At 39.7% G+C, this 27,788-nt stretch overlaps 1 protein-coding gene across 2 annotated transcripts in view; it reads left to right on the top strand.

Moving 5' to 3' along the window:
• Positions 1-25,329, top strand: part of C5H7orf57 (chromosome 5 C7orf57 homolog) — a 102,053-nt gene extending 76,724 nt beyond the window's left edge. For both annotated transcript variants that reach the window (XM_037837211.1, XM_037837210.1), the window contains exons 6-8: positions 6,686-6,783; positions 21,197-21,414; positions 24,212-25,329. In XM_037837211.1, the coding sequence (XP_037693139.1) occupies positions 6,686-6,783; positions 21,197-21,414; positions 24,212-24,258 (363 nt within the window). In that variant the 3' untranslated portion in view covers positions 24,259-25,329. The remainder of the gene's footprint in view (positions 1-6,685; positions 6,784-21,196; positions 21,415-24,211) is intronic.
• Positions 25,330-27,788: the final 2,459 nt, after the last annotated feature.

Below are 27,788 nucleotides of genomic sequence, written 5' to 3'. Positions count from 1 at the left end.
TTGCACACTGACGTTCGTAGCAGCATTATTCACAGTTGTCAAAAGACAGAAGGAACCCAAGTGTCCACCAACTGATGAATGGATAAACAAAATGTGTTATGTATACAAATGGAATATTATTCAGCTGTAAGAAGGAATGAAGTCCTGTTGCATGCGACAACATGGATGAATGTTGTGGTCATTTTGTTGAGTGAAATAAGCCAGACACAAAAGGACAAATATTGTATGATCCCATTGATATGAGCTAGTATATAATAAGCAAATTCATAGAGTTACATTTCTAGAATATAGGTTACCAGGGGATAGACTGGGAGTAGAAAATGGGGAGTTGATACTTAATTTGTGCAGAATTTCTATTTAGGCTGATTATAAATGTTTGGAAATGGATGATGGTGATAGTATAATTATTGTGAGCACATTATTTTGAGTATAATTAATAGCACTGAAGTATGTTTTGAATGTGTTGAAAGGGGAAGTTTTGAGTCATGTATGTTTCTAGAATGAAAGAAGATAAAACATGGGGCTGTATAAACACAGTGAACTCAGTTGTGGATGATGGATTGGGGTTAATAGTTTAAGTAGAAGAATGTTTTTTCATGAATTATAACAAATGTACCACACTAAAAGAGTGTTAATAATAGGATGGTGTATGGGAAAAATATGCCTGATGTAAATTATGGACTATAGTTAACAGTAATATTTTAATATTCTTTCATCAGTTGTAACAAAAGTACCACACTAATGCAGAGTGTCAACAAAGGGAGGTATATGGGAACATCATATTTATTATATGAGTTTTCTGTAAACCTACAACTTCTCTAATTAAAAACAATAATAATAATTAAAAAAAAACATTATTCTAAGTGAAAGAAACCAGACATAAAATACTACATGCAGTCTTTTATTCCTGGCTTCTTTCATGGGGCATAATGCATTTGAGATTGATTCACATTGTTGAAAGGATTCGTCATTCTTTTTTATCACTGACTGGTATTTTATTGTCTGATCACAGTAAAATTTGGCTATCCACTCACCTGTTGATGGACATTCTCATTGTTTCTAGTTGTTGGCGGTTATTAATAAAAGTTCTCCGGGTCATGTGGTAGGTGTGTATTTAACTTACTAAGAAGCTGCCACGCTGTTTTCCAGAGTGGCTGCACCAGTTTACATTCCCACCTACAGCATGAGGACATTCCAGTTGCTCTATATTCTCTTCAGCTCTTGGTTTTGTCCAGTTTTTTGTTTTAAGCCATTCTAATAGGTTTAGACTGGTGGCTCATTGTGGTTTTAATTTACATTTCCTAAGTGGCTAGTGATGTGTTGAGCATCTTCTTTGTGTCTTTTTTTTTTTTTCCCTCCATACATCTTCAGTGAAGGCTCCATTCAAATCTTATACCCGTTTTGTAACTGGTTGTTTATTTTATTAGTGACTTCTGAAAGTTCTTTATATATTCTGGATACAAGTCCTTTATCACATATATTTTGTAAATATTTTTCTCAGTATTGGTTTGCTTTTTTTTTCCATTTTATTAACAGTGTCTATTGAAGAAACAAAACTTCTAAATCTTGATGAGGTCCAACTTATCAATTTTATTCTTTTATATCTGTGCTTTTGGTGTTATAACTGTGAAACCTTTGCCTAACCCAGAGTCACAACAAGTTTTGTCCTGTGTTCTCATCTAAAAGTTTCATAGTTTGAGATTTTACATTTATGTCTATGGTCTGTCTTGAGTTAATTTTTGTATATGGTATGAGGTATGGATTGAGGTTTTTTTTTTAAATATATGACTATCCATTTGTTAATATCCTTTCTCCACTGCCTTGCCTTTGTACCTTCGTCAAAAATCAGTTGAACGTAAACGTATGTGTCTATTTCTGGATCTGTGTTTAACCTTTGCCAAAACCACACTATCTTGATTACTGTAGCTTTATAGTAAGTCTTGAAATCAGGGAATATGAGTCTTCCAACTTTATTCTTTTTCACACTGTTTTTGCTGGTCTTTGCCTTTGCATATAAATTTTAGAATCAACTTTTCAATTCATTAAAAAAAGAAAAAATCCTGCTGGGGGTTGGATTGGAATTGCATTGACTTTATGGATCAGTTTGCAGACAACTGAAACCTTAACAATAATGAATCTTCCAATCCATGAACTCTGTCTATCTCAATTTATTTAGAGCCTTTTTATTTCTTTCATCAGGGTTTTGTAGTTTTCTGTGTATAGATCTCACATACCTTTTCACCCTTGGTTCATTTTACTTCTTAATTGTTGTGTTTGATTTTTAAAATTAAGTGGTAAAAGTCATGTTGAAGCCTCCCTTAGAAGCCTTTACTCTCCATCTGTCTCTAACTACCCCTCCCCATCACCATCACCTCCATGCCTGGCCTGCAGTATTGTAAGTGTAAGAGAGGTGCTTTGGTGAGGCATCTCACATAGAGCAGCTACTGGAGTTGGGTTTTCTTAAAGAAGAGAAATTATAAAAGCCTTCAGGAAGATGGGGCAGTAGAGAAGTTTGTCTCATCATAAAAGGGCAGGGATTCTGATAATGGTTCAAAATGAAAGATTGATTTCAGTGATTTTAGTGAAGCATGTTAGCTTGCACTAGAATTCTAAGATCTAGTATACACTGATTTCTTTGCCCATAGAAAATACTCGGTTCTCTGTTCCTGGAAGGGGCAGATTAGCAGGAAAGGCACATTGAGGAAGAAGACTTTGAGGCAGTGGTGGAAAGAACAGATGAACTCATGTGCCTACTACTCAGAGTGTAGGAGGTGCTCAGAGGAGGGAAGGAGGGTGACCCCAAGGAGTGTGCAGGAGGCACTGAAACTGTAATGGAGAACAGTTCTCCCAGAGGAGTGGATGGAAACCGCGGGAAAACTGGCACTCCAGTCTGCATGGGGACTGACCTGGCAGACTGGTGCTAGGAGATCAGAGGCCAGTCTGTCTACCACTGGAACTAAGACGCGGAAGGCTAGTTGGCATGCATTGCGAAATACCTTGGAAGTCCTGTCCATTCCAGTGGGGCTTCTGGATGTGGGATAAAAACACAAGCAGTGCATGCGTGGGCCCTGTTCTTTGTTACAGTTTGAGTATAAGTATTCAGAAGGATGCTTGTTACGGATTTACTTGTAATAGAAATGTCTGGAAAGAGTCTGGGTGCCACTTAGTGGAGCCTGGGTACGCCTGTGTTGGTGTCTTTACGGTGGAACATGATGCATTTACTCTAAAAGGATGAAGAGGTTCTGCATGCGCATCTTAGTTTCCTGGGGCTGCATAATAAAGTTCCACAAACTGGGTGGCTTCAAACGACAAGTGTGTTCTCTCACAGTCCAAATCAAGGTGTTGGGTTCTGCTGGTGGGTGGTTGGCAATCATTGGCATAGCTCAAACTCTTCCTCTGTCGCATGGCCGTCGTCTTTGTCTATCTGTGTCCAAATTTCCTTTTTTGATAAGGATACTTGTCATATTGGATTAGGACCATCAGAATCCAGTTTGGCCTCATCTTAACTGCATCTTCAAAGATCCTATCTCCAGATAGGTGCACATCCACAGGACTGGGCGTTAGGACTTGAAAATATCTTTTGGGAAGACACAACTCAACCCATAATAAGGTGTTTCCTTGGAAATATGTTCATGAAATGCATGGGATGGTCCCTTTGAAATAAAACCTATCCGTATGCATACAGAGGAGAAACATGAAAGGATCACACCACATTTCCAGCGGTTGGTTTCACTAGGGGTCAGGGTTGGATGGGAGTGAGAACTATCACTTTTACTTTAGATGTTTTGGGATTAGGGGGGTGAGGGGTGGTGGAAGGGGAAGCAAGCACACCCCAAAGCCACATATCACTTGAACTTCTAATCCATGAAATGAATATGTTTTGGAAGATAGGGCAAGAGAAGGGCTGTGCTTTCTCCTTTGCCACATGCTTCTTTCTGGGAAGAAAGTTGCAAAAGAGAGGACAGACTTCTCTCTTGACAAGATTGAGGTCATATTCAAGTTTACAAAGAGGAATTAAAGCAAAGGATTATAATCTGATACTGAGCATTTATGTTAAAGAGAGTTGATAAAATGGAATACATTTATGATCAGCACACAGACTCAGGACTGTACTTATGATGACGTGGGTCAGAGGGAAGACAGCCACTCTACACACATATCACAGGGTTCACCCTGAGCAATGTATTCTTTTACCGTTAGACTGCAATGGACTCAACCTGAACAATTAGGCAGCTTCCAATTTGTGCTACTAAAAAAAAAAATGTTCCAATTATCTTAGTTGAATGTAATCCTCTGACCTAATAGAGGTGTGCATGGGAGAAGGTAGGTGGTTCCCTATATTCTACTACTGAAATTAAAGAAAAGGAAACAAGGAGAAACAAAAGGTGCATGTCGGAGTGCTGGTTAGAGGCTGAAGACATCACTGATGTCATTGGTGTGGGCCCAAAGAGAAGAGGGAAAACCACAAAGTTTTAATAGAAAGCCTGTCATTCAGTATTGAAGAAATCTTGGTTACTGCAACAAACCACCCCAAATTCCAGCATTTTAAATATCATGGCTGGAGGTATCTATATACTGACCACCCACCCCCACCACCTTGTTCTTAACGTACTCTAAATGTAAGTACAATGGATTCCTACTGCTACTGGGACCATTTTCACCAACCTCTCACCCCTATTTTTTAAACCTGGAGACTCTTGACTCTGTCATGCCTAGACTTCTGGAGCATCAGACACCCGTCTTTACCCCAGAGCCCCCCAGCTCAAGGTCTATTAGATACTCTCTCTCCTGCCCTGTCATTTCACAGCCTCTCCTAACTCTGTCACTCCTCCCATCTCCTACACAGGTCGTCAGAGGACTACAACTTTGGTAAATCTGTAACTCAGCAAATGAAGACAAGATAGGCTGTGTTTCTCCAGTTTAATCCAGCAGAATTACTGAGGGAACATCTAAGTTACTGGCATGAAGATGGATTTTTCACAGAAAACAGAATGGGGGGGTCTTGTCCACGTCAGTAGAATTCATACCAACGTTTTTTCCCATGCTGTGTCTTACATAGATGAGATATCTAAGTATTTTGTACTCTGCTCTTGCCATTTCTTAATGGTTATAAAAGCTATTTTAAAAATTGGGGTTGCAGTTGTAACTGATGCTGTCCTGCCTCGGCTTCATCCTGCCTCAGGATGAGGTACAATATAAATAATATTGTACAGCTGAATAAATGATTTCCCCCCTGTTTAAACTGTATATTTAATGAAGGAAGTAAAAAAATGGAGCTTGAAACAGAGACCATTAGTCGAGTGAACTTTGCCTGGACTGTTACTACGTTCTGTCTTTGTTTCCCTGGAAGAACCTCTTTTCTTTGGGCTCTTTCCCACTTCCTCCCTGCTCCTTCCTCTCTCTAAGGGCAGACTTCACCCAGGAGAGTACTTGGGCCTAAAGAACAGTTTAGTCTTCAGCCTAAAGACACACACTCTGCATGAGTGACACCTTGTTTTTGATCTGCTTAACTTGCTTATCAATTTCCTTTCATTGTATGTTCTTTTATACTTTTTGGATTCTGAACCAGGTGTATGTATGTTTTATAATTTTTTGAATTACCTTATGTTAGCATATTAGAGTAATAGGAGAAACTAGCATTATAAAAATAGTTTCTGACCACTCAAATTACTACTTTAAAGAAAAGTGCTGTGGTCTGCAGTTTAATAAGATGGTGGTGGTAATACAAGTCCTCAAATGAAAAATAGCATTTCATGTTGACTGACATTTGAAATCAGATTTTAGTGTCATGGACCATTACATGCTCAGGTTTAGTTCCTCATGACCCCAGCCAGCCTCTCTCCTTTATAACTCCCCTAGAGTGGCTTTCCTCCTGGTGTTATTTCTCATAGCATGCCCACTTTTGATTTCACCTCCCCCACCTTCTCTTATCTCCATCATGTGCCAGGTCTTTGTTCTACTTCCTAACATCATCCCCCTCTGCTCTTCCCCTTCCTACCCTCTGGTTCATCTCTTCATTGTCTGTTGCCCTAGTTGATGCAGGAGCTGACTTTACAGATTCCCTACCTCTCTTGTCTTTCTCCTCTTGAGATCCCACCGCACTCTCTCCCAGAATATCTCCTGCCTTATACTTTGACACCATCAGCCACAGTTTTCCCTCCAACAGCTGTGTCCTGCTCCTGCACGTACAAAGTCCATCTCAGATACCCTCTTCCTCCCCTCTAATTTCCTCCTGGATCCCCATCCTGGATTTTTCAACCAAGATCATATTCTCCAAATAAATCCTTCCCGAATACAACATGTTTGAGTGCCTGTGATAGAATTGCACCAAGGTGCTGTTACAAAGAGGAGGCATTCCCTTTGCCCTCCATGACTGCAGCCCAAGGCCTCATGTACGCAGCCAGGTCACCCTGGGGGAGAACACATTCTTAGTTCATTTTCTTTCTTCCTGAGTAGACAGCGACTTTACTTGAATGTAGCAACTGCGTTTGAAGCACTGATGGTCCCTTTTGCATGGTATTAACCACCTTTGTTGAATGGATGATAAAATAACTACCATGCTGAAAGTCCAGTCCTGTATCTTTTGTATTTTCACTACCGTTGGTGCTTTCTGAACTTTCTTCTTTCGTGTCTAAGCTGTGATTGCTTTGTACTAACTCAGAGTTATGCGTGTTCCTTTGCACAGGTGAAACTGCCAGCAATTAACTCGAGGCAGCACAGCAAAGTGGGAACCCCTGTTGGCTCTAAAGATTCGTCAAGAAGTAGATTGTCCTTCCCTCCCATGTAAGTAAGTGGCATTTGAGGAACTCAAATGCTGTCTGAATTGATTTGGGGTTTGGGGTTTGGTCTGCCATCTTTGATGCATGTGACGACAGTGTCAACAACAGCAGTGACACATTGTGCTAACGATATTTGCTTTCTGACAACCCTCTGTGGTCAGGCAGCTCTGACTACTTCCCACAGCCCAGCCTACAAAGACCTGACTGGCTTGTGCCTACTCGCTTCCGAAGTCTGTCTCTTGTTCCTTCCTAACATTTATTTTTGCTCCTGTTGAACATTTTCTCCCCTGTCCATTTTGCCTTTTTGGCTGCTAGATCTCTCCATTGAGCTGCTTTCTTCTCCGTTGGCCCACATTTTGCCTGAAACCCACCTTCACTATCTTGTCTGTTAGTTTCCTTGGCTGACAAGCAAATATCATGCATTGGGTCAGCTTAAACAATAGGAATTTATCTGTTCATGGTTTTGAGGCTAGGAAAAGTACAAATCAAGGTGTCATTAAGGTGTTGCTTTCTTCCCAAAGACTGTGGCATTCTGGGGCTGGTTGCCTGTGATTCTTGGGCTCCTCTGTCACATAGCAAAGCATATGGCGGCCTCTCCTGGCCTTTCCCTTTTCTTCCGGGTTCCATTGACCTTCAGCTTCTTGCTTCCAGTGGCTTTCTCTCTCTCTGTCTAAATTTCATTCTGTTTATAAAAGACCCCAGTAATAGGATTAAGACCCATACTGATTGAAGTGGGCCCTACTTTACCTGAAGTAACCTCATGAAAAGGTCCTACTTACAATGGGTTCACATCCACAGGAAGGTATTAAGTGTAAAAACATGTTCTTCTAGGGTACCTAGCTCCAGCCACCTCACTGTCCCTCCCAAAAGCTTGCTTGGACTGGCTACCTTTGGATCACTTGTCCCCTTGTCCTTTCATGGACATTTTGCTTAGTTCTGATGTTTTCTGGGTAATCAAGTCCTGAACCTTACAGTCAGACGGAAAACACTTCAGGTGCTCTTATGTTTTGTTAATCTCCCAGCTGGAGAGTGAACCCCCAGAGTGCTTCTGTTTGTCTTTCACTTTTCTGGAATCTGAGTTTAGTTCTGGAATAAATGTCATTAATTGTGCGACTGATCCTTCTAGCAGCTTCTAGTCTAGTGGAAAAAACAAACAACCATATTGTTCATTGTATTGTGACCAATGCTTTGAGCTTGGACTAGGAGGGAGAAAAATAGAGAGTGAGAGGACCACTCAGAATAGCCTAACAGTGCTGTAATTCACAACAGGAAGTCTGAGGCTCAGAGAACAAGTGATGTGTGTTACCTGTTTGACTTCAAAGCCATGTCGAAGCTTCTTGTCATTCTTTAATGTAGATTATGATAAGGTCCATAAAGATGACACATCGACAGAAAGAAGATAAGGCTTTTAAAGGGGGCAGAGATCTGGCAGATAATCTTCAATATGGATAAGAGCAAGGAAGATAAAAACAACAATTTTTTACAAACGGTAGAGTATGAGCAGTCCATTATTACCTGGGGAAAGGATCGTGTTTTCTGAAGAAGGCTTCCCAGTGAACAGTTAGGTACTTTTATTTTTTTATTGATCATCATGAAGAAAGGCTTTGGAAAATGAACTAAGCGTGATCTCACCCATGTATCCACATGTAAAGAATGCTTTGAAATGTACTTCCTTGTGATTAAAAATGGATGGAGGGAAGGATGTGGTGGTGGGGGAGGGTGGTGGGGGAGAGAAGAGAAAGAGAGAAAACACCCCCACTATGTTTTGTTTTGTTTTTTTAATTTTATTGGGATTGTTCAGATACCATACAATTATCCAAAGATCCAAAGTGTACAATCAATTGCCCCCGGTACCCTCATACAGCTGTGCATCCATCCATCCATCATCAAAATTAAGTTTTTTCAATTTTTAGAACATTTTCATTACTCCAGACAAGAAATAAAGACAAAGAAGAGAAAAAGAAAAAGAAAAGAAAACTCAAATCCTCCCATATCCCTAACCACGCCTCCCCTGCATTGTTGACTCGTAGTATTGGTATAGTACATTTGTTACTGTTTATAAAAGAACGTTGAAATACTACTAACTGTAGTATATGGTTTGCAATAGGTATATATTTTCTCCCTATATGCCCCTCTATTGTTAATTTCTAGTTGTATTGTCATACATTTGTTCTGGTTCATGAAAGAGATTTCTAGTATTTGTACGGTTAATCATGGACATTGCTCACCATAGGATTCAGTTTTATACATTCCCATCTTTTAACCTCCAACTTCCCTTCTGGTGACATACATGACTCTGAGCTTCCCCTTTCCACCTCATTCATGCACCATTCAGCACTGTTTGTTATTCTCACAATGTGCTACCATCACCTCTGTTCATTTCCAAACATTTAAGTTCATCCTAGTTGAACATTCTGCTCATACTAAGCAACTGCTCCCCATTCTTTAGCCTCATTCTATATCTTGGTAACTTATATTTCATGTCTGTAAGTTTACATATTATAATTAGTTCCTATCAGTGAGATCCTGCAATGTTTGTCCTTATGTGTCTGGCTTATTTCACTCAGTATATTGTCCTCAAGGTTTCATCATCAACCCTTTTTTTTTTTTTTTTTTTCTGGATCAACAAAGATTTATTAACAAATTGAAAGAGTTTAACTCTTAAGTGTTGTAGTAGTTTCCCAGCTTCAACAAAACAAATACCACATAATGTGCTGGCATAACAGGAATTTATTGACTCATGGTTTTGAGACTAGGAGAAGCCCAAAATCAAGGCATTAATAGCAAGGCCATGCTTTCTCCCAGAAGACTGTGGTGTTCTGGGGTTGGCTGCCAGCAATCCTTGGGGTTCCTTGGCTTTTCCATCACATGGCAACGCACATGAGGCATCTTCTCTTTACTGTGTTTCGAGTTCTGCTGACCTACAGCTTCTGGCTCCTCCCCATGACTTCTCTTCCATGTCTATGTTTCTTTCCTTTACTTATAAGAACTTCAACCATATTGCATTATGTCCCACCCTCATTCATTCTGGGCACACCTTAACTAACAGCATCTTCAAAGGTCATCTTTACAAATGGGTTCACACCCATAGGACCAGGGGTTGGAACCTGAACATGCCTTTTGTGGTGCACATGATTCATTCTCCAACACTCTGCCCTCTGGACCCAAAAAGACCTGTTCTTCTCACATGCAAAATATAGTCATCCCATCACAACATCCTAGAAGCCTTTAATCATTTCAGTAACAATGCTAAGTACAAAGTCTCATTAAAATCATTTGTGGGTTTTGGTCCATTCTGGGGCAAACTTCCTATCTGATGGACCTGTTAAACCTAGAAAACAAGTTATCTGTTTCCAATATAAATGGTAGATAGGCATAGGATAGGCATTCCCATTACAGGGGGGAGAAATTGAAAGGAAAATAGGGATCACACATCCCAAACAAGTCTGAAACCCAGCAAAGCAGACTCCATTAGATCTTAAGGTCTGAGAGTCATTTATGGATCCATGTTTTATCCTCCAGGCCTGCTGGAGTGGTCACTTCACCTCTTCCGAGTGTTTGCCCAGTAGCCAGGCTTTCCCAAAACAGTGAAATGTAGGCCTCACCCTCTTTGAGCATTTGGGCTGGTGGCCAGGCTCTCTGCGAATGCTGGGCACAGCCCCACCCACCCCCATCTCCGAGCACGGGTGTCGGCACTCTCCCTGCACAGCAGCACACAAGGCCCCCACCCAGGAAGATGGTCTTCCCCCTCCAGGCACAGGGGAAGGCCTGCACCTTCCATATTCATGGGTGAGCCCTCTCTCTAGGCCCAAGGTGATCTTTTTGGTCCAGTCCACTGCTTCCATGGTTCTTCCCTTGAAGTTATTCTTCCTTCAATTCATCCGTTCTCTGTCCCTTTCGGTCCAGGCTGGTAGTGGTTCTGCTCACACAAACTTTACGAAAACTTTGTTGATTTTGCATGCAGTTCAAGCAGGTCCTAACCATCAGACAGCATAACTTTCCACAGATACTTCCTGGATAGTTGCATACATACTCCCAACTTTCACTGAAAGGGCTAACTGAATCCATGTCAAGCCACACTCTCATTATCAAAGGTTTGGTCAGTCAAACACTCACACGGAACCATGTTTGCTGGGAATTTCCCAAAAGCTCAAGGAGGTCCCTGATAAGTGTCACTTTTAGAGTCTCAGAGCACACAATCTGAATAGGTTGAGAATTTCCAAAGTCATCAATTTCTGGTTTCTTTGTGCTTCAGAGTTCAGTTCTCAGCTTATTTCTTTCCTCTCACATTTTACTATAAGCTTTCAGGGGAAACCAGGCAGCATCTCCTCACTTAGCTTGAAAAGTCTCCTCAGCTAAATATCCAAGTTCATTATGTACAAGTTCTGCCTTTCTTCTCACATCAGAACGTAATTTCACCAAGTTCTCTTCCACTTTATAGCAAGGATCACCTTTCTCCCAATTTTCAATAACATTCATCATTTCTTTCTAAAGCCTCTTCAGAGGTACCTTTAATGCCATATTTCTACCAAAAGTCTTTTCAAAGCAGTCTTAGGCTTTGGCCATTGAGCACCTCACAACTCTTCAAGCCTCTACCTGTTACCCAAATTCAAAGCTGTTTCCATATTTTTCAGTATTTATAATAGCAGAACCCCACTTTTCAGTACCAGAAACTGTATTAGTTTCAAGCTGCTAAAACAAATACAATACAATAAAATGGGTTAGCTTAACAACAGGAATTTATGGGTTCACAGTTTTGAGGCTAGAAGTTCAAATCAAAGCATCAGCAAGGCGATACTTTCTCCCCAAAGACTGTTGTGTTCTCAGCTCGGCTGCCAACAATCCTTTAGGTTCCTTGGCTTTTCCATCTCACGGCAATTGCACATGGCAGTACCTTTTTTTTTTTTTTTTTTAACTTTCCCTTCTTTTTTAAATCAACTGTATGAAAAAAAAGTTAAAAAGAAAACAAACATACAATAAAAGAACATTTCAAAGAGACCATAACAAGGGAGTAAGGAAAAGACAACTAACCTAAGATAACTGCTTAACTTCCAACATGTTCCTACTTTACCCCAAGAAAGTTACATAATATAGCAACATTTCAGTGAACTTGTTCCTACTACATCCATCAGAAATTAACAGACCATAGTCATTTCTGGGCATCCCCAGAACGTTAAATAGCTTATCTGTTCTTCTTGGATTATTGTTCCCCCTTCCTTAATTGCTCTCTATTGCTAGTTCCCCTACATTCTACATTATAAGCCATTTGTTTTACATTTTTCAAAGTTCACATTAGTGGTAGCATATAATATTTCTCTTTTTGTGCCTGGCTTATTTCGCTCAGCATTATGTCTTCAAGGTTCATCCATGTTGTCATATGTTTCACGAGATCGTTCCTTCTTACTGCCGCGTAGTATTCCATCGTGTGTATATACCACATTTTATTTATCCACTCATCTGTTGAAGGACATTTGGGTTGTTTCCATCTCTTGGCAATTGTGAATAATGCTGCTGTGAACATTGGCGTGCAGATATCTGTTTGTGTCACTGCTTTCCGATCTTCCAGGTATATACCGAGAAGTGCAATCGCTGGATCGAATGGTAACTCTATATCTAGTTTTCTAAGGAAGTGCCAGACTGACTTCCAGAGTGGCTGAACCATTATACAGTCCCACCAACAATGAATAAGAGTTCCAATTTCTCCACATCCCCTCCAGCATTTGTAGTTTCCTGTTTGTTTAATGGCAGCCATTCTAACCGGTGTTACATGGTATCTCATTGTGGTCTTAATTTGCATCTCTCTAATAGCTAGTGAAGCTGAACGTTTTTTCATGTGTTTCTTGGCCATTTGTATTTCCTCTTCAGAGAACTGTCTTTTCATATCTTTTGCCCATTTTATAATTGGGCCGACTGTACTATTGTCATTGAGTTGTAGGATTTCTTTATATATGCAAGATATCAGTCTTTTGTCAGATACATGGTTTCCAAAAATTTTTTCCCATTGAGTTGGCTGCCTCTTTACCTTTTTGAGAAATTCCTTTGAGGTGCAGAAACTTCTAAGCTTGAGGAGTTCCCATTTATCTATTTTCTCTTTTGTTGCTTGTGCTTAGGGTGTAAAGTCTAGGAAGCGGCCGCCTAATCCAAGGTCTTGAAGGTGTTTTCCTACATTATCTTCTAGGAGTTTTATGGTACTTTCTTTTATATTGAGATCTTTGGTCCATTTTGAGTTAATTTTTGTGTAGGGGGTGAGGTAGGGGTCCTCTTTCATTCTTTTGGATATGGATATCCAACTCTCCCAGCCCCATTTATTGAAAAGACCATTATGACTCAGTTCAGTGACTTTGGGGGCCTTATCAAAGATCAGTCGGCCATAGATCTGAGGGTCTATCTCCGAATTCTCAATTCGATTCCATTGATCTATATGTCTATCTTTGTGCCAGTACCATGCTGTTTTGGCAACTGTGGCTTTATAATAAGCTTCAAAGTCAGGGAGTGTAAGTCCTCCCACTTCGTTTTTCTTTTTTAGAGTGTCTTTAGCAATTCGAGGCATCTTCCCTTTCCAAATAAATTTGATAACTAGCTTTTCCAAGTCTGCAAAGTAGGTTGTTGGAATTTTGATTGGGATTGCATTGAATCTGTAGATGAGTTTGGGTAGAATTGACATCTTAATGACATTTAGCCTTCCTATCCATGAACATGGAATATTTTTCCATCTTTTAAGGTCCCCTTCTATTTCTTTTAGTAGAGTTATGTAGTTTTCTTTATATAGGTCTTTTACATCTTTGGTTAAATTTATTCCTAGGTACTTGATTTTTTTAGTTGCTATTGAAAATGGTATCTTTTTCTTGAGTGTCTCTTCAGTTTGTTAATTTCTAGCATATAGAAACATTACTGACTTATGTGCATTAACCTTGTATCCCGCTACTTTGCTAAATTTGTTTATTAGCTCTAGTAGCTGTATCATCGATTTCTCAGGGTTTTCTAGATATAAGATCATATCATCTGCAAACAATGACAGTTTTACTCCTTCTTTTCCAATTTGGATGCCTTTTATTTCTTTGTCTTGCCGGATTGCCCTGGCTAGCGCTTCCAGCACAATGTTGAATAACAGTGGTGACAGCGGGCATCCTTGTCTTGTTCCTGATCTTAGAGGGAAGGCTTTCAGTCTCTCACCATTGAGTACTATGCTGGCTGTGGGTTTTTCATATATTCTCTTTATCATGTTGAGGAAGTTTCCTTCAATTCCTACCTTTTGAAGTGTTTTTATCAAAAACGGATGTTGGATTTTGTCAAATGCTTTTTCAGCATCTATTGAGATGATTAATTGATTTTTCCCTTTTGACTTGTTAATGTGTTGTAATACATTGATTGATTTTCTTATGTTGAACCATCCTTGCATGCCTGGAATGAACCCCACTTGGTCATGGTGTATGATTTTTTTAATGTGTCTTTCGATTCGATTTGCAAGTATTTTGTTGAGGATTTTTGCATCTATATTCATTAGGGAGATTGGCCGGTAGTTTTCCTTTTTTGTAGCATCTTTGCCTGGTTTTGGTATTAGATTGATGTTAGCTTCATAGAATGAGTTAGGTAGTGTTCCATTTTCTTCAATGTTTTGAAAGAGTTTGAGTAACATTGGTGTCAGTTCTTTCTGGAAAGTTTGGTAGAATTCCCCTGTGAAGCCATCTGGCCCTGGGCATTTATTTGTGGGAAGATTTTTGATGACTGATTGGATCTCTTTGCTTGTGATGGGTTGGTTGAGGTCTTCTATTTCTTCTCTGGTCAGTCTAGGTTGTTCATATGTTTCCAGGAAATTGTCCATTTCCTCTACATTATCCAGTTTGTTGCCATACAGTTGTTCATAGTATCCTCTTATAATTTTTTAAATTTCTTCAGGATCTGCAGTTATGTCACCTTTTTCATTCATTATTTTGTTTATATGGGTCTTCTCTCTTTTTGATTTTGTCAGTCTAGCTAGGGGCTTGTCAATCTTGTTGATCTTCTCAAAGAACCAACTTTTGGTGATATTTATCCTCTCTATTGTTTTTTTGTTCTCTATGTCATTTATTTCTGCTTTAATCCTTGTTATTTCTTTTCTTGTACTTGGTTTAGGATTGGTTTGCTGTTCATTTTCTAGCTTCTTCAGTTGATCCATTAGTTCTTTGATTTTGGCTCTTTCTTCCTTTTTAATATATGCGTTTAGTGCTATAAATTTCCCCCTTGGCACTGCTTTTGCTGCATCCCATAGGTTTTGGTATGTTGTGTTCTCATTTTCATTCGTCTCTATATATTTAGCAATTTCTCTCGCTATTTCTTCTTTAACCCACTGATTGTTTAGGAGTGTGTTGTTTAACCTCCAGGTATTTGTGAATTTTCTAAGTCTCTGATGGTTATTGACTTCTAATTGTATTCCATTGTGGTCAGAGAATGTGCTTTGAATAATTTCAATCTTTTTAAATTTATTGAGGCTTGTTTTATGTCCCAGCATATGATCTATTCTGGAGAAAGTTCCATGAGCACTAGAAAAGTATGTGTATCCTGGTGATTTGGGATGTAATGTCCTGTATATGTCTGTTAAATCTAATTCATCTATCAGATTGTTTAGGTTTTCAATTTCCTTATTGGTCTTCTGTCTGGTTGATCTATCTATAGGAGAGTGATGTGTTGAAGTCTCCCACAATTATTGTGGAAACATCAACTGCTTCCTTTAGTTTTGCCAGTGTTTCTCTCATGTATTTTGTGGCACCTTGATTGGGTGCATAGACATTTACGATTGTTATTTCTTCTTGCTGAATTGCCCCTTTTATTAGTATGTAGTGGCCTTCTTTGTCTCTCAAAACATCCCTGCATTTGAAGTCTATTTTATCTGAGATTAATATTGCTACACCTGCTTTCTTTTGGCTGTAGCTTGCATGAAATATTTTTTTCCATCCTTTCACTTTCAGTGTCTTTGTGTCCCTGTGTCTAAGATGAGTCTCTTGTATGCAACATATTGATGGTTCATTTTTTTTGATCCATTCTGCGAATCTATATCTTTTAATTGGGGAGTTTAATCCATTTACATTCAAGGTTATAACCGTGAAGGCATTTCTTGAATCAGCCATCTTATCCTTTGGTTTATGTTTGTCATATTTTTCCCCTCTGTCTATTAATATCCTTTATTGTACCCATACCGAATCTCTTTAGTACTGAACCTTTCTCCAAGTCTCTCTGTCCTTTCTTTGTTTCTCTGTCTGTAGGGCTCCCTTGAGTATCTCCAGTAGGGCAGGTCTCTTGTTAGCAAATTCTCTCAGCATTTGTTTGTCTGTGAAAAATTTAAGCTCTCCCTCAAATTTGAAGGAGAGCTTTGCTGGATAAAGTATTCTTGGCTGGAAATTTTTCTCACTCAGAATTCTAAATGTATCGTGCCACTGCCTTCTCACCTCCATGGTGGCTGCTGAGTAGTCACTACTTAGTCTTATGCTGTTTTCCTTTGTATGTGGTGAATTGCTTTTCTCTTGCTGCTTTCAGAACTTGCTCCTTCTCTTCTGTGTTTGACAGTGTGATCTCGGAGTGGGTTTATTTGGATTTATTCTATTTTGAGTTCGCTGAGCATTTATGATTTGTATATTTATGTTGTTTAGAAGATCTGGGAAGTTTTCCCCAACAATTTCTTTGAATACTCTTCCTAGACCTTTACCTTTTTCTTCCCCTTCTGGGACACCAATGAGTCTTATATTCGGACGTTTCATATTATCTATCATATCCCTAAGGTCCATTTCGATTTTTTCAATTTTTTTCCCCATTCTTTCTTTTATGCTTTCATTTTCCATTCTGTCATCTTCGAGGTCACTGATTCATTGTTCAACTTCCTCTAGTCTTGTACTATGAGTGTCCAGAATCTTTTTAATTTGGTCAACAGTTTCTTTAATTTCCATAAGATCATCCATTTTTTTATTTAGTCTTGCAATGTCTTCTTTATGCTCTTCTAGGGTCTTCTTGATTTCCTTTGTCTCCCGTACTATGGTCTCATTGTTCATCTTTAGTTCTTTGAGTAGCTGCTCTAGGTGCTGTGTCTCTTCTGATCTTTTGATTTGGGTGCTTGGGCTTGGGTTATCCATATCGTCTGGTTTTTTCATATGCTTTATAATTTTCTGTTGTTTTTGGCCTCGTGGCATTTGCTGAACTTGATAGGGTTCTTTTAGGGTTTGTAGACCAATTGAAGTCCTTATCTCTAATTTATCAGATCTACAGCTTCGTGGAGTACACTTTCTCTAACTAACCAGCAGGTGGCGTCCACGAGCCACCTGTTCTCCACAAGCCAGTTCTCCCCTGCTTAGCCTTTTTGGTGAGTGGGGGAGTGAGTCTTGTGGGGTCCAATTGGTGTACCAAGCTTGCGTGTGTTGTTGGTGTTGCCTGCCCTGTATATGGGGTGTGTTTCTGGGCAGTCAGGGAGGGGGGGGTGGCTCTAACAATCAAATCTCCCTGGTGATCCTAGAGTTTTAAGGCTGCTGCAGTAGTCTAATCCTTCAGTTCAGTCCTGCCACAGTTTGTCTCTGCCACTGACCCACAAGTCCTTGGTATTGGTGTATGGCTCCTGAGACTTGCAAGTGGGCCCCTCTTCCAGGCCGTGCACCCCTGGTCCTCTGTTGAGGGATGACTGTGCTATGTCACAGGTGAGTGCCGTCCCCCCAGGGCAGTTCTGGGCTGCTGGGCTGTGTAGGGAGGCTCCCAGTCTGCTGAAATGATGGCTGAATGGGGCTTTGTTAATTCACACTGCTCTACCTTCCCAACTCTGGGACAATCAGCTGAGGTTGCAGGGAAGGCTAATGTCCACGCCCAGTTTTGTGGTGTGTGCCTGTTATTTGAAGCACTTCCGTCACACTGGGTTGTCTGGGGCAGTTCTGGGCTATGGGGCTGGCGATGGGCAGGAGTGTTTCCTGTCCACCAGGATGATGGCTGTGAGTGGACACCCCCCTTGGGAAGTTGTGGTGTTTAGTGAATTTTCTCAGCCACTGGATTATTGCGTTTTGTCTCAGAGCTCTCCTAGTTCTGCTCTTGACTTGACCTGCCCAAATTGCAGGTCTTTGAAGCTTTCTGTATTGGGCTTCTTAGAGTAATTGTTTTAGAAAAAGAAAAAAGGATTAAAAAAAAAAAAAAAAAAGGCCCTCCTCAGAGATCTAATGGGTTATTGAAATGCTAAGAGACAAAGCAACCAGGGCCATTAAGGAAAGGTCCACAGGGCAGAGAGATCAGCTTTTCTTCGGGATTTGCATATGCGCCTCAGGGCCCGAGCTTGGGCCTGAGCTCTGCCCTTCCCCCTTCCAAGCTCACCAGAACTCCAAAAATCCTCCGCTTTTATTTTGGAGTTTTTTGTGTTGTTTTTTTCTATGCCTGTCTCCTCTCTGCTGGGCTGGCTGCTCTCAGATTCTCTGGTGTCTGGTCTCCGTCTATCTATGGTTGGAGTTTGGATCAGCAGAATGAGTTTCCAATAGGGACTGCCACTGCAGTTCTCCCTTCTCCTTCCCGGAGCTGAGAGCCCCTCCTCCCACGGGACTGAGCCTGGCAGGGAGGGGCACGGGTCCCCTGGCCGCAAAACCTTACAGATTTCGCTGATCTCAGCAGTTCCACGTTTTCATGAGTGTTGTATGAAGTATGCCCAAAGTCAGATTGCTCTGTGGTGTCCAGTCCACGCAGTTCCTGGCTTTCTTCCTCCTTTCCTGGAGGAGTAACTAAAACATACAGCTCACCAGTCTGCCATCTTGCCCCCCCATTTTTTTTTTAAGATGGTTTTGTTCACATGCCATACATTCCATCCTAATTAAACAATCAATGGTTCCCTGTATAGTCACGTATTTGTGTGTTCACCACCCTCACCACTATCTATATAAGGACATCTACATTTCTTTCACAATGCAGGAGGAAGAGTCAAAGAAGGTAGAGAGGCAAAAGAAAAAGAAAAGAGAGAGAAAAAAAAATCCCATGATAGCTAGGAAGCAACGAAAGGAAAGATAACCTTAGATCAAAGTAGAATAAAGAGTCAGACAACACCACCAATGCCAAGAGTCTCACACCCCTCCCCTATGCCCCACTCTGATCTGCATTTACCTTGGTATATTGCCTTTGCTACATTAAAGGAAGCATAATACAATGATTTTGTTAATTATAGTCTCTAGTTTACGTTGATTATATTTTTTCCCCAATACCTATCTATTTTTAACACCTTGCAAGGTTGACACTTGTTTGTTCTCCGTGAAAAAACATATTTATACATTTTATCACAATTGTTGAACGCTCTAGGTTTCACTGAGTTATACAGTCCCAGTCTTTATCTTTTCCCTTTCCTTCTGGTATCTCACATGCTCCTAACCTTCCCCTTTCAACCATACTCACAGTTATCTTTGTTCAGTGTGCTTACATTGCTGAGCTACCATCACCCTAAATTGTGTTCCAAGCTTCTCACTCCTGTCTTTTCCTATCAGTCTTTAGTATTTCCTGTAGGGCAGGTGTCTTGTTCACAAAGTCTCTCATTGTCTGTTTGTCAGAGAATATTTTGTACTCTCCCTCATATTTGAAGGACAGTTTTGCTGGATATAGGATTCTTGGTTGGCAGTTTTTCTCTTTCAGTATCTTAAATATATCACACCACTTCCTTCTTGCCTCCATGGTTTCTGCTGAGAAATCTGCACATAGTCTTATTAAGCTTCCTTTGTATGTAATGGGTCACTTTTCTCTTGCTGCTTTCAGGTTTCCCTCTTTGTCTTTGACATTTGGTGATCTGATTATTAAGTGTCTTTGTGTCGGCCTATTCAGATCTGTTCTGTTTGGAGTATGCTACGCTTCTTGGATCTGTAATTTTATGTCTTTCATAAGAGATGGGAAATTTTCATTGATTATTTCCTCTATTATTGCCTCTGCCCCCTTTCCCTTATGTTCTCCTTCTGGGACACTTAAGGATGTATTTTGTTTCATCCTTAAGTTCCCGGAGATGTTGCTCATATTTTTCCATTCTTTTCTCTGTCAGTTCTTTTGTGTGTAGGCTTTCAGGTGTTTTGTTCTCCAGTTCCTGAGTATTTTCTTCTGTCTCTTGAGATCTGCTGTTGTATGTTTCCATTGTGTCTTTTGTCTCTTGTGTTGTACCCTTCATTTCTGTAGGTTCTGCCAGTTGTTTTTTTTGAACTTTCGATTTCTGCCTTATGTATGCCCAGTGTTTTCTTTATAGCCTTCAGCTCTTTTGCCATATCTTCTCTAAACTTTTTGAATTGATTTAGCCTTAGTTGTTTAAATTCCTGTATCTCAGTTGAAGTATAAGTTTGTTCCTTTGACTGGGCCATAACTTTGTTTTTCTTAGTGTAGGTTGTAGTTTTCTGTTGTTTAGGCGTCTGGCCTCCCAGGCCACCCCAGTCAGGTTTTCCCAGATGAGAACAAGCTTAGGTCATAGAAGGAGGAAATATTCAGTATCCAGTTTCCCTGATGGTGTGTCTTAGAGGATTGATACACCCTGTGCTTTTCTGTCCAGCAGGTGTGCCTGTCAGCCTGTCACAGCCTGGTGTAAGGAGGTGTGGCCCGCAGCTCTCCTCCCCCAGGCTCTGGGGTCTGGTTCTGAATGTAAGGCAGTAGTAGAGCTGGGCCCCTCCTCTTTCCTCTTGGGAAGCTATGCCCCCTAGAGAGAGGTTATTTGCATATCAATTCTTTGTTTCTCTGACTCTGCTATCTCCACCATTGTCTGGGTCAGAATGCTGTGATTTTAAAATGGCTGAGGCTTTTTCTACTGCCAAATGCTGTGAGCTGAAAACAGCTGAGGCTTTCTCCACTGAGCCACCCAGGTTGAGAGAGAGAGAAAGGGACAGAAAGCCCTAGATTCACCCATCAGCCAGAGATAGCACCCGATCCTTTGGGCTCCCTGTCCTGAGACAGACACGTCCCCTGACTCTCCAAGGTCATTCGTCACCAAAAGCTGCTGTCTGCTTGTTGGGGATTCGCTGTCTGTATTGAGCAGTTACCATTAAAACCCCAGTTGGAGCTGGACTGAGGTACACTCGCTTGTTCAGAGAGTTCTGCACTATAGCACCACAAGGCTTCCATGAGGGAGGGGCTCTCTGCTCTCAGCGCGGGGCCACAGTTTTTACTTACAGATTTTATGCTGCGATCTCGGGCATTCCTCCCAATTCAGGTTGGTGTATGATGAGTGGACAGTCACGTTTGTCTCCCCGCAGTTATTCCAGGTTATTTACTAATTTTTCTGTCATTTATGAATTGTTCCAGGGGACTAACTAGCTTCTACTCTTCTCTATGCCACTGTCTTAGCTGTCTCTCTATCCCCCACTATGTTTTGAGATACACTAATATCTTAACAGAATGTTAAGCAAAAACTGCTCTTCTGGTTTATTATTAACCTTTGTACTTAAGTTTGACGTTAATTTATTTTTCTTTTTGAGGCCTGGTCAAAAAAATAGTTCACCCACAAACTTTTCCAAGCTTATTAGCAATGGTTATAAGGATGAGTGGTTACAGCAGCAGGCCAGTTCGGGAAAGAGGACTCCACAGACCCCCAGAATGCCGGCCTCGTCTCAGTCCACGGAAGACCCTGAAGGGCACCCGGATGCAGAGATGCCTGAGGATGCAGAGGTTCCAGAAGGTTCTGAGAAAGCTCCAGGTAAAGCTCACCTGGCAACCCACTATCCCCCTGGGGTTTTTTATTAACTGTAATGGCAGCAGCTGGCTTTTGCCTTTCTCATTATGGTAATAAGTAATCGAAAAACCACCTTAGAAAGGTCTATAGAGATATTGCAGTTACAGATACACATGAGGATAACATATGTTTTTCCTCTTTATGGAGACAAACAGCAAAAATCCTGACTTCTGTGGCTTTACATTTTCTTTAGTTTGTCAAAGAATCTGATACTCCATTCGGTATCCCAAACCATTATATCCATTTTAGTCTCCTGGATCCAAAAATTCTGAGACCTAAAATGCCTGAACTTTTGCATCATCAATTTGTCCTATTTGAGAGAGTGTCTTGAAAAGTCCTCCATTCTTTGAATAGAACTCACAATTCAAGTTTCAAATTATTCCGTTATCAGCATTTCTTAAATTGTCTATTGAATTGTGACTAAATAGTTTGGAACTTTCTGTGTAATTATATATTCAAAGTCCTGTATTCGTTTTTATTTTTAACAGTCGCTGATAGAATTATTCTTATTTTTTGGCCTTGTCTGTTTTAGAGTCCACTAAGTTTTATGCTCCATTCTCTTAGCTCTATTAATTATTGACTGGGTGGCTTTACACAACTTATTTTAACTCTTGAAGCCTCATTTCTTGCTTTAAAAAGGAAGGAGGTGTTTTGTGTCTCTAAGCATTTGAAATGTTTTGAATTTTTTTTTTTTTTGGTAAGTGTGATCTCTGCTGCCCCTTCTACAAGCATGCAGCTTCTTACACCTCTAAAGAGTCAGAAGTGGGGGGAGGTGGGGGGGGCGGGGAGGTGGTGTTTGTTTAGTGCCTACCCCAGTTTAGCTTATTTTGCATACCAACTCTCCATCATCGTGATGGACAAGAAAGGTAATGTGTTCAGACCCTATGTCGTTAAAAAGCACACGTCTGAAACACAGTGTCAGCTGTGTTTTATGACTAATTTTGTTGTTTTAAATAATACTACTAGTCTCTTTACTAATCCTTTAAGTAATTATGACCTCTTTTATTGCTTGGTCTGTTTTACTAAATTGAACAACCAGTGTACCTTTTCTTTATTATGGAGTCTTCCCCTCCAAGTGAGTATTTGTAGAGAAACTGAACTGCATCAGGATATAAAAAGTGTCTTACCAAAAAAAAAAAAAATCGTTGGACATATTTCTGAGATCTGAAACTGAAGTCTCTGGCAGTCTGTGATATCTTTCTCCAAACTGCATGTATTCTTGCTACAGAGGCCTATGCCATATACGCTTTTTAAAAAATCAATCAGGCTTGTAATAACACAATTTGAGGACAACAAAAGAAGGACTTATATTATTACAACAAATTAATTTATTCTTTTTGGTATATTACAAATGAAAAAAATATCTTTGGTTTAGTTCATAGACATATATTTTATTACTTACCATGTGGGAGAGATATGCATTTAAATAATTAAAAGTTGAAGGAAAAACCAGTGGGAGGACCTCAACTTAAAAAATTAAAGAAAAAATTATAGCAGAGGATATTTTAATATTTTTAGTATGATTTTTCTGCATGTGCACGGTCTTAAGTAAATAGAATTTATTTCACCACCAACAAAATATTGGGATCATCATTTGACAGTATAAATTTATAAACTGTTCTATTAGGAAATGCATCATGACATGTATTATATAATCTATGTGTTCAAATTAAATCAATAGATTCTCCTATTGAATTTCAGAGAAACCTATAATATGAAAGACTAAATAAGCATACCCCCTACCCCTCCCCTGTAATCTGGAATAATCCCCATTAGATGGAGTGGTTCTGGGGCTTCAGGGGGTTCTCTGGAGAGCTGAGGGGGTCACTGCTGAAACCCCCAGCTCCCCACCTTCGCTGGTCTTTGGGATTCCTTGGTTATAGTCATTGCTTTGATGGCTGTCTTCTTTTATTCTGATACTATTTTTCTTTCCTTCATTTCCTAGCCCATTCTGTTTCCTGTTTTTTCTGCTCTCCATCTTTGTTTTTTAACTTTTACAAACAACATTAGCCAGACCAGAGCCAGACTTTTGCCTTCCACCTGGAAAAAATGCCTCCATTTAGAGCCTGTGGCTGGAACTTTCTGGACCCCATCTAGACAAGGCTTGTTTGGAGTCATTCTTTCCCTCCAGACAGGGATGGGATTACTTTTTTTTCCCTTTTATTGCCGTTTTTGCAGCCATTCCATAAGTCTTTGGAGGGCCAGAAAACTGCCCTTTACGTAATCGGTAGAGCATTGCACTTTGAAAGGGGCCAAAATGAATGGAGATGCCTAAGACTTGGTGTGGAAGGACAAATGCCATCCAGCACCCACACTGTGGTGCCAGCGAAGGATACGGACTTCTTAAGATTGGGTGGATGCCCGCCTGCCTCCTTGGCTGGCCAAGGCTGTGTTCACACTGCTTATTTCAGCTCGGCACATTTGTGTTAGTGCAGGCTTTCAACAGGTGCAGGCATAGCCCACGATCCCACACATCTCTAACCAGGCATGTCGTTTGCTCTTTCCACCAGTGTGCAGGCCAGAGTCTGATGTCTCAGATATCTGACTTGTGCCTGGTGGTAGCATCATAAGCTAAATTTTTATGTAGACTTCAGGAATAATCTCTGTAAACGATTGGAGAAAAATGCATTGTTCTTTTATTTAAAATGCAAAAAAAAAGTTAATTTTGAATTTTAATTGAATTTTTATTTATGTTAATGAATTTAACTTAGTTTTAATTGTGCGTCCCTCTGTCAATTCACTTATTTACTTTGTATTGCAGGTGCTGCAGCATCTCCATCTGCATTAACACCAGCAGAGCTCAAATAAACCGCAACATTATGTGTATTTAGGATAATCTGTGGTGGCTAAATATGACATGACTATGTTACAGCTATATTTATAAGGCTCTTATTATATTTTATTAATATAGGTTCTCATGAAATAATTTTATCATGCAGTAGATTTGACATTCTTGTGGCAGCGATCATGCAAGTGTTGAGTTTTGTTTTCTTGCGTTTCTCTGGGACGTTCAATACATGGTTGATCAAGAAAACTAAGATCTGTGTTCCTCTATGCCTCACTGGCTTGGAAATGTCCCAATACCTTGGAACCAATCACTTCCTCCCTGATGTATCATCATCTGACATCTCCTGGCTGTGTGAACCACTGTTTGGTGGTATTTCTATTGAAATCGAAGGTTTAGACTCTTAAGTAAAGAAACAACACACGGTTTAAGCCTTTTCCATTATGTGCTCCTGTAATCTTTTTAGAAATAATTTTTCTGTTACAAAAGACATTCATTCTAGAATATTGTGATACAGCTTATATTAAGAAGAGTAAGATTTTAATTTATTATGCCTTGAAGTTTTAAATATTCAAAATAAAGATATTAAAGCATTTACTATCTTTAAAATTTTGCTAATGCTTTTGGCTTAAACTGAAGTCTAGAATATTAAACATTTATTGTTTTGTATTCTTTAAGCAAAGAAAAAGTTAACTTTAATACTTAATTTAGTAGTCTTCACAAAAATTTAATAACAGACTGAATGTTCTTATTTTGTAAGTTTCATTACTGTTTAAGTAATTAGCATTAGATATAGTTTTATATTTTGTACATTTAATTCACTAATAAAATAATTTTCTGTGAGAATATTTTCAGAAAGCCAAAAAAGATTATGGATATTTTAGCCTCTTTCCCAGAATAAACCTATCATGCACTTGCTCACTTAAAATTTAAAATTTTTAAATTTTTATTAGCTCTTTAAATGAGATATTTAACTGAGCACATATATTTATATTGTTTGATCAAACTGATATTACTATGGGAGAATGTATGCAATGTGAAAAAATATGAATGGCTGCATATACTGAATAAATAGAATACAATATTCCATGAAAGTGAACATTTATTTCTTTTCTCCCTTCCCCTCCCCTTCCTTCCTCCTCCTCAGTTGCTACCTCATTCCCAAGTAACTCCCCCTCCCCCACTTAGTGAAAAATCACCAGGAATAGATATCAGTAACTTAGAAATTTTTTATTAATTTTAGGGGGGGAGTTATTATGGTAACTGAAACTTGTGGTTTAGGGAGAGAGCGGATAAAATTTGGAATTAGCAAGACCTGGGAGCAAATCTTGGTTCAATACAGACAAATACATAAACAGATACACACACACCCTCCACCCTCTCTCAGGATGTGGACACTTCTGTGGAGAGCATCTAGCCACCTAGCTCAACACAGCCTTAGCTCATCTGAGTTCCCAAAGGTTGGACATGTGTTTTGTTTTGTTTTTTAAAGCAGTTTTATTCACACCCATATAATCCATCCTGGGACACGTTTTTTTACTTTTCTGAGCCTTATTTCCCTCCCATATAAAATGGAGATAATAATTCCTATAACCAATGGTTGCTGTGAAATTTAGTCAAAGTAAAGTTCAATAAGATTCCTAACCCCATGATGGACAAGCACATGGAATTCACTAGTTCTCTCACTGGACTTGCAGGAAACCAAGGCTGAATGCAAGGGGCCAGTCTGCCCAGGAGGGAGCCCCGGGCATGTGTGGTGGGAAACCAGCATCACTGAGGAAAGCTCTAGTTCCTAACACTGTTAATTGATGACGTTTCCCTTTGTACAGGGACTCGTGAAAATTAGTGAGTGGAAAAGGGGAAAATAGAAAGAATAGCTTTAAGGAGGAGAATGCAAAGCAACACCAACACCAAACATCTCATAAGAAAAGAAGGCAGACAAGTTGGAAGCGATGTAGTTATTTTAGATTATTTTAGATTATTTGTTTTTTCTTCTTCCTTTGTTTTGGTTTTGTTTGAAATGTGTTTTTTCATTGTTTTTTAATTTTTTGATAAAGTTAAAAAAATGAGTGTGAAAAAAATAAATGAAAATGGGGGGAGGAGGGAAATGGAATGTTTGGATGTTCTTTTTTATTCTAATTTTTATTTTATTTTTGGAGTAATGAAAATGTTCAAAGATTGATTGTGGTGATGAATGCCCAACTATATGATGATACTATGAACAACTGAGTGTACATTTTGAAGGACTATATGTTATGTGAACATATCTCAGTAAAATTGCATTTAAAAAAAAAGAAGGCAGAAGCCAACATCAGGAACTGGAGCATCCCAATGGTAGAAGAGAACCAGTGACTCCACATCCCTGTGATGGGCCTGCGGGGTCCCGAGATGCATCCTCAAATGCTGGCAGATTGTACGTCGAAATGCAGCAGAGAAGAGCTGGGCACATTGCCTTAACCACCAAAGGATGATATTTATGAGACATTGTACCACATTCCTTAGAGTTAAAGGTAAAATAAAACACACCAAATTAAGTCTAATAGACAAGCACCAATAACATGAAAGGATGAGAGTAGGGAGGTAAGACATAAGTTCAATTTCTTTTATGCTAAGAGATCAAAGCTCAGCAGCTCTGTCAGGGTATTTTCTTCTTAGGCTAGATTTCACATGGGAGTTGTTTATGAAACAATAGGAGACGGTTTGTGCATAATAGTGTGCAAAAAATCACAGAAATTCTAATTCGCTGGAAGCCCTCCTGGTGATATATATAGATGATACATGAAGTACACTTTGAGATGCCCTGCCCTATAACCTGGGCAAATGCTAATTGTGACTGTAAAGATTTTGTTGTGAATGTGCCACAGGTTTCTATTGGATTACTAAAAGTTTCCTTGCTGTAAGAGAGACCCGTAAGAAGAGGCAGCCTTTTCTTCCTCTACTGTATCAGCATGTGGTGCCTGGAACTTCTGCAGCCATCTTGCAGCAATGAGGGAAGGGAATCAGCCCGAGAACAAATTTCACACATTGGAAACAGTGAAGTCTCAAGGATGGAAAAACATAGCTCCTTGGTGACTGCCTTGACCCACTGAATTAAACAGCACTGGAGCCACTTTATTTGAACGTCTTGGTTTGTAAAATACCAAGTCCCTTATCATTTAACCTAGTTGTGTCAGGTATTCTGTTTTTGCAGCCAAAATACTCAGTTCCCAGATAATAAAGAAATGGATGTAAGTGTCTTTGAGAAACAATACAAGGTTTGTCCCATTAAATACTAATTCTCTTAGTTACAGAGTGTGGCTGTAATCTAACACATTGTCACATCCTTTTCTTATAGTATGTGTGTGCCTCCTTATTCTGTACTCATTCTTTCAGATTAAACCTAATCTTGTCGGAAATAAAGCGGTTCCTGTAAGGAAATAAACGCTCACTCGGTTTTGGAGGAGAAAAGAATTTATTTACAATCTTGCAAGATAGGGCGTCCAGTCAAACACATGGAAGACTGGCGCGCCAGAGGAAGAGAATGGCGATCTTTAAATCTCCTACTCCTAATTCG

The sequence above is a fragment of the Choloepus didactylus genome, chromosome 5 (assembly GCF_015220235.1).
Source record: "Choloepus didactylus isolate mChoDid1 chromosome 5, mChoDid1.pri, whole genome shotgun sequence".
NCBI lineage: Eukaryota > Metazoa > Chordata > Mammalia > Pilosa > Megalonychidae > Choloepus > Choloepus didactylus.
Note: the sequence above shows the minus strand (reverse complement) of the source record. Positions and strands in the feature narration are given on the sequence as shown.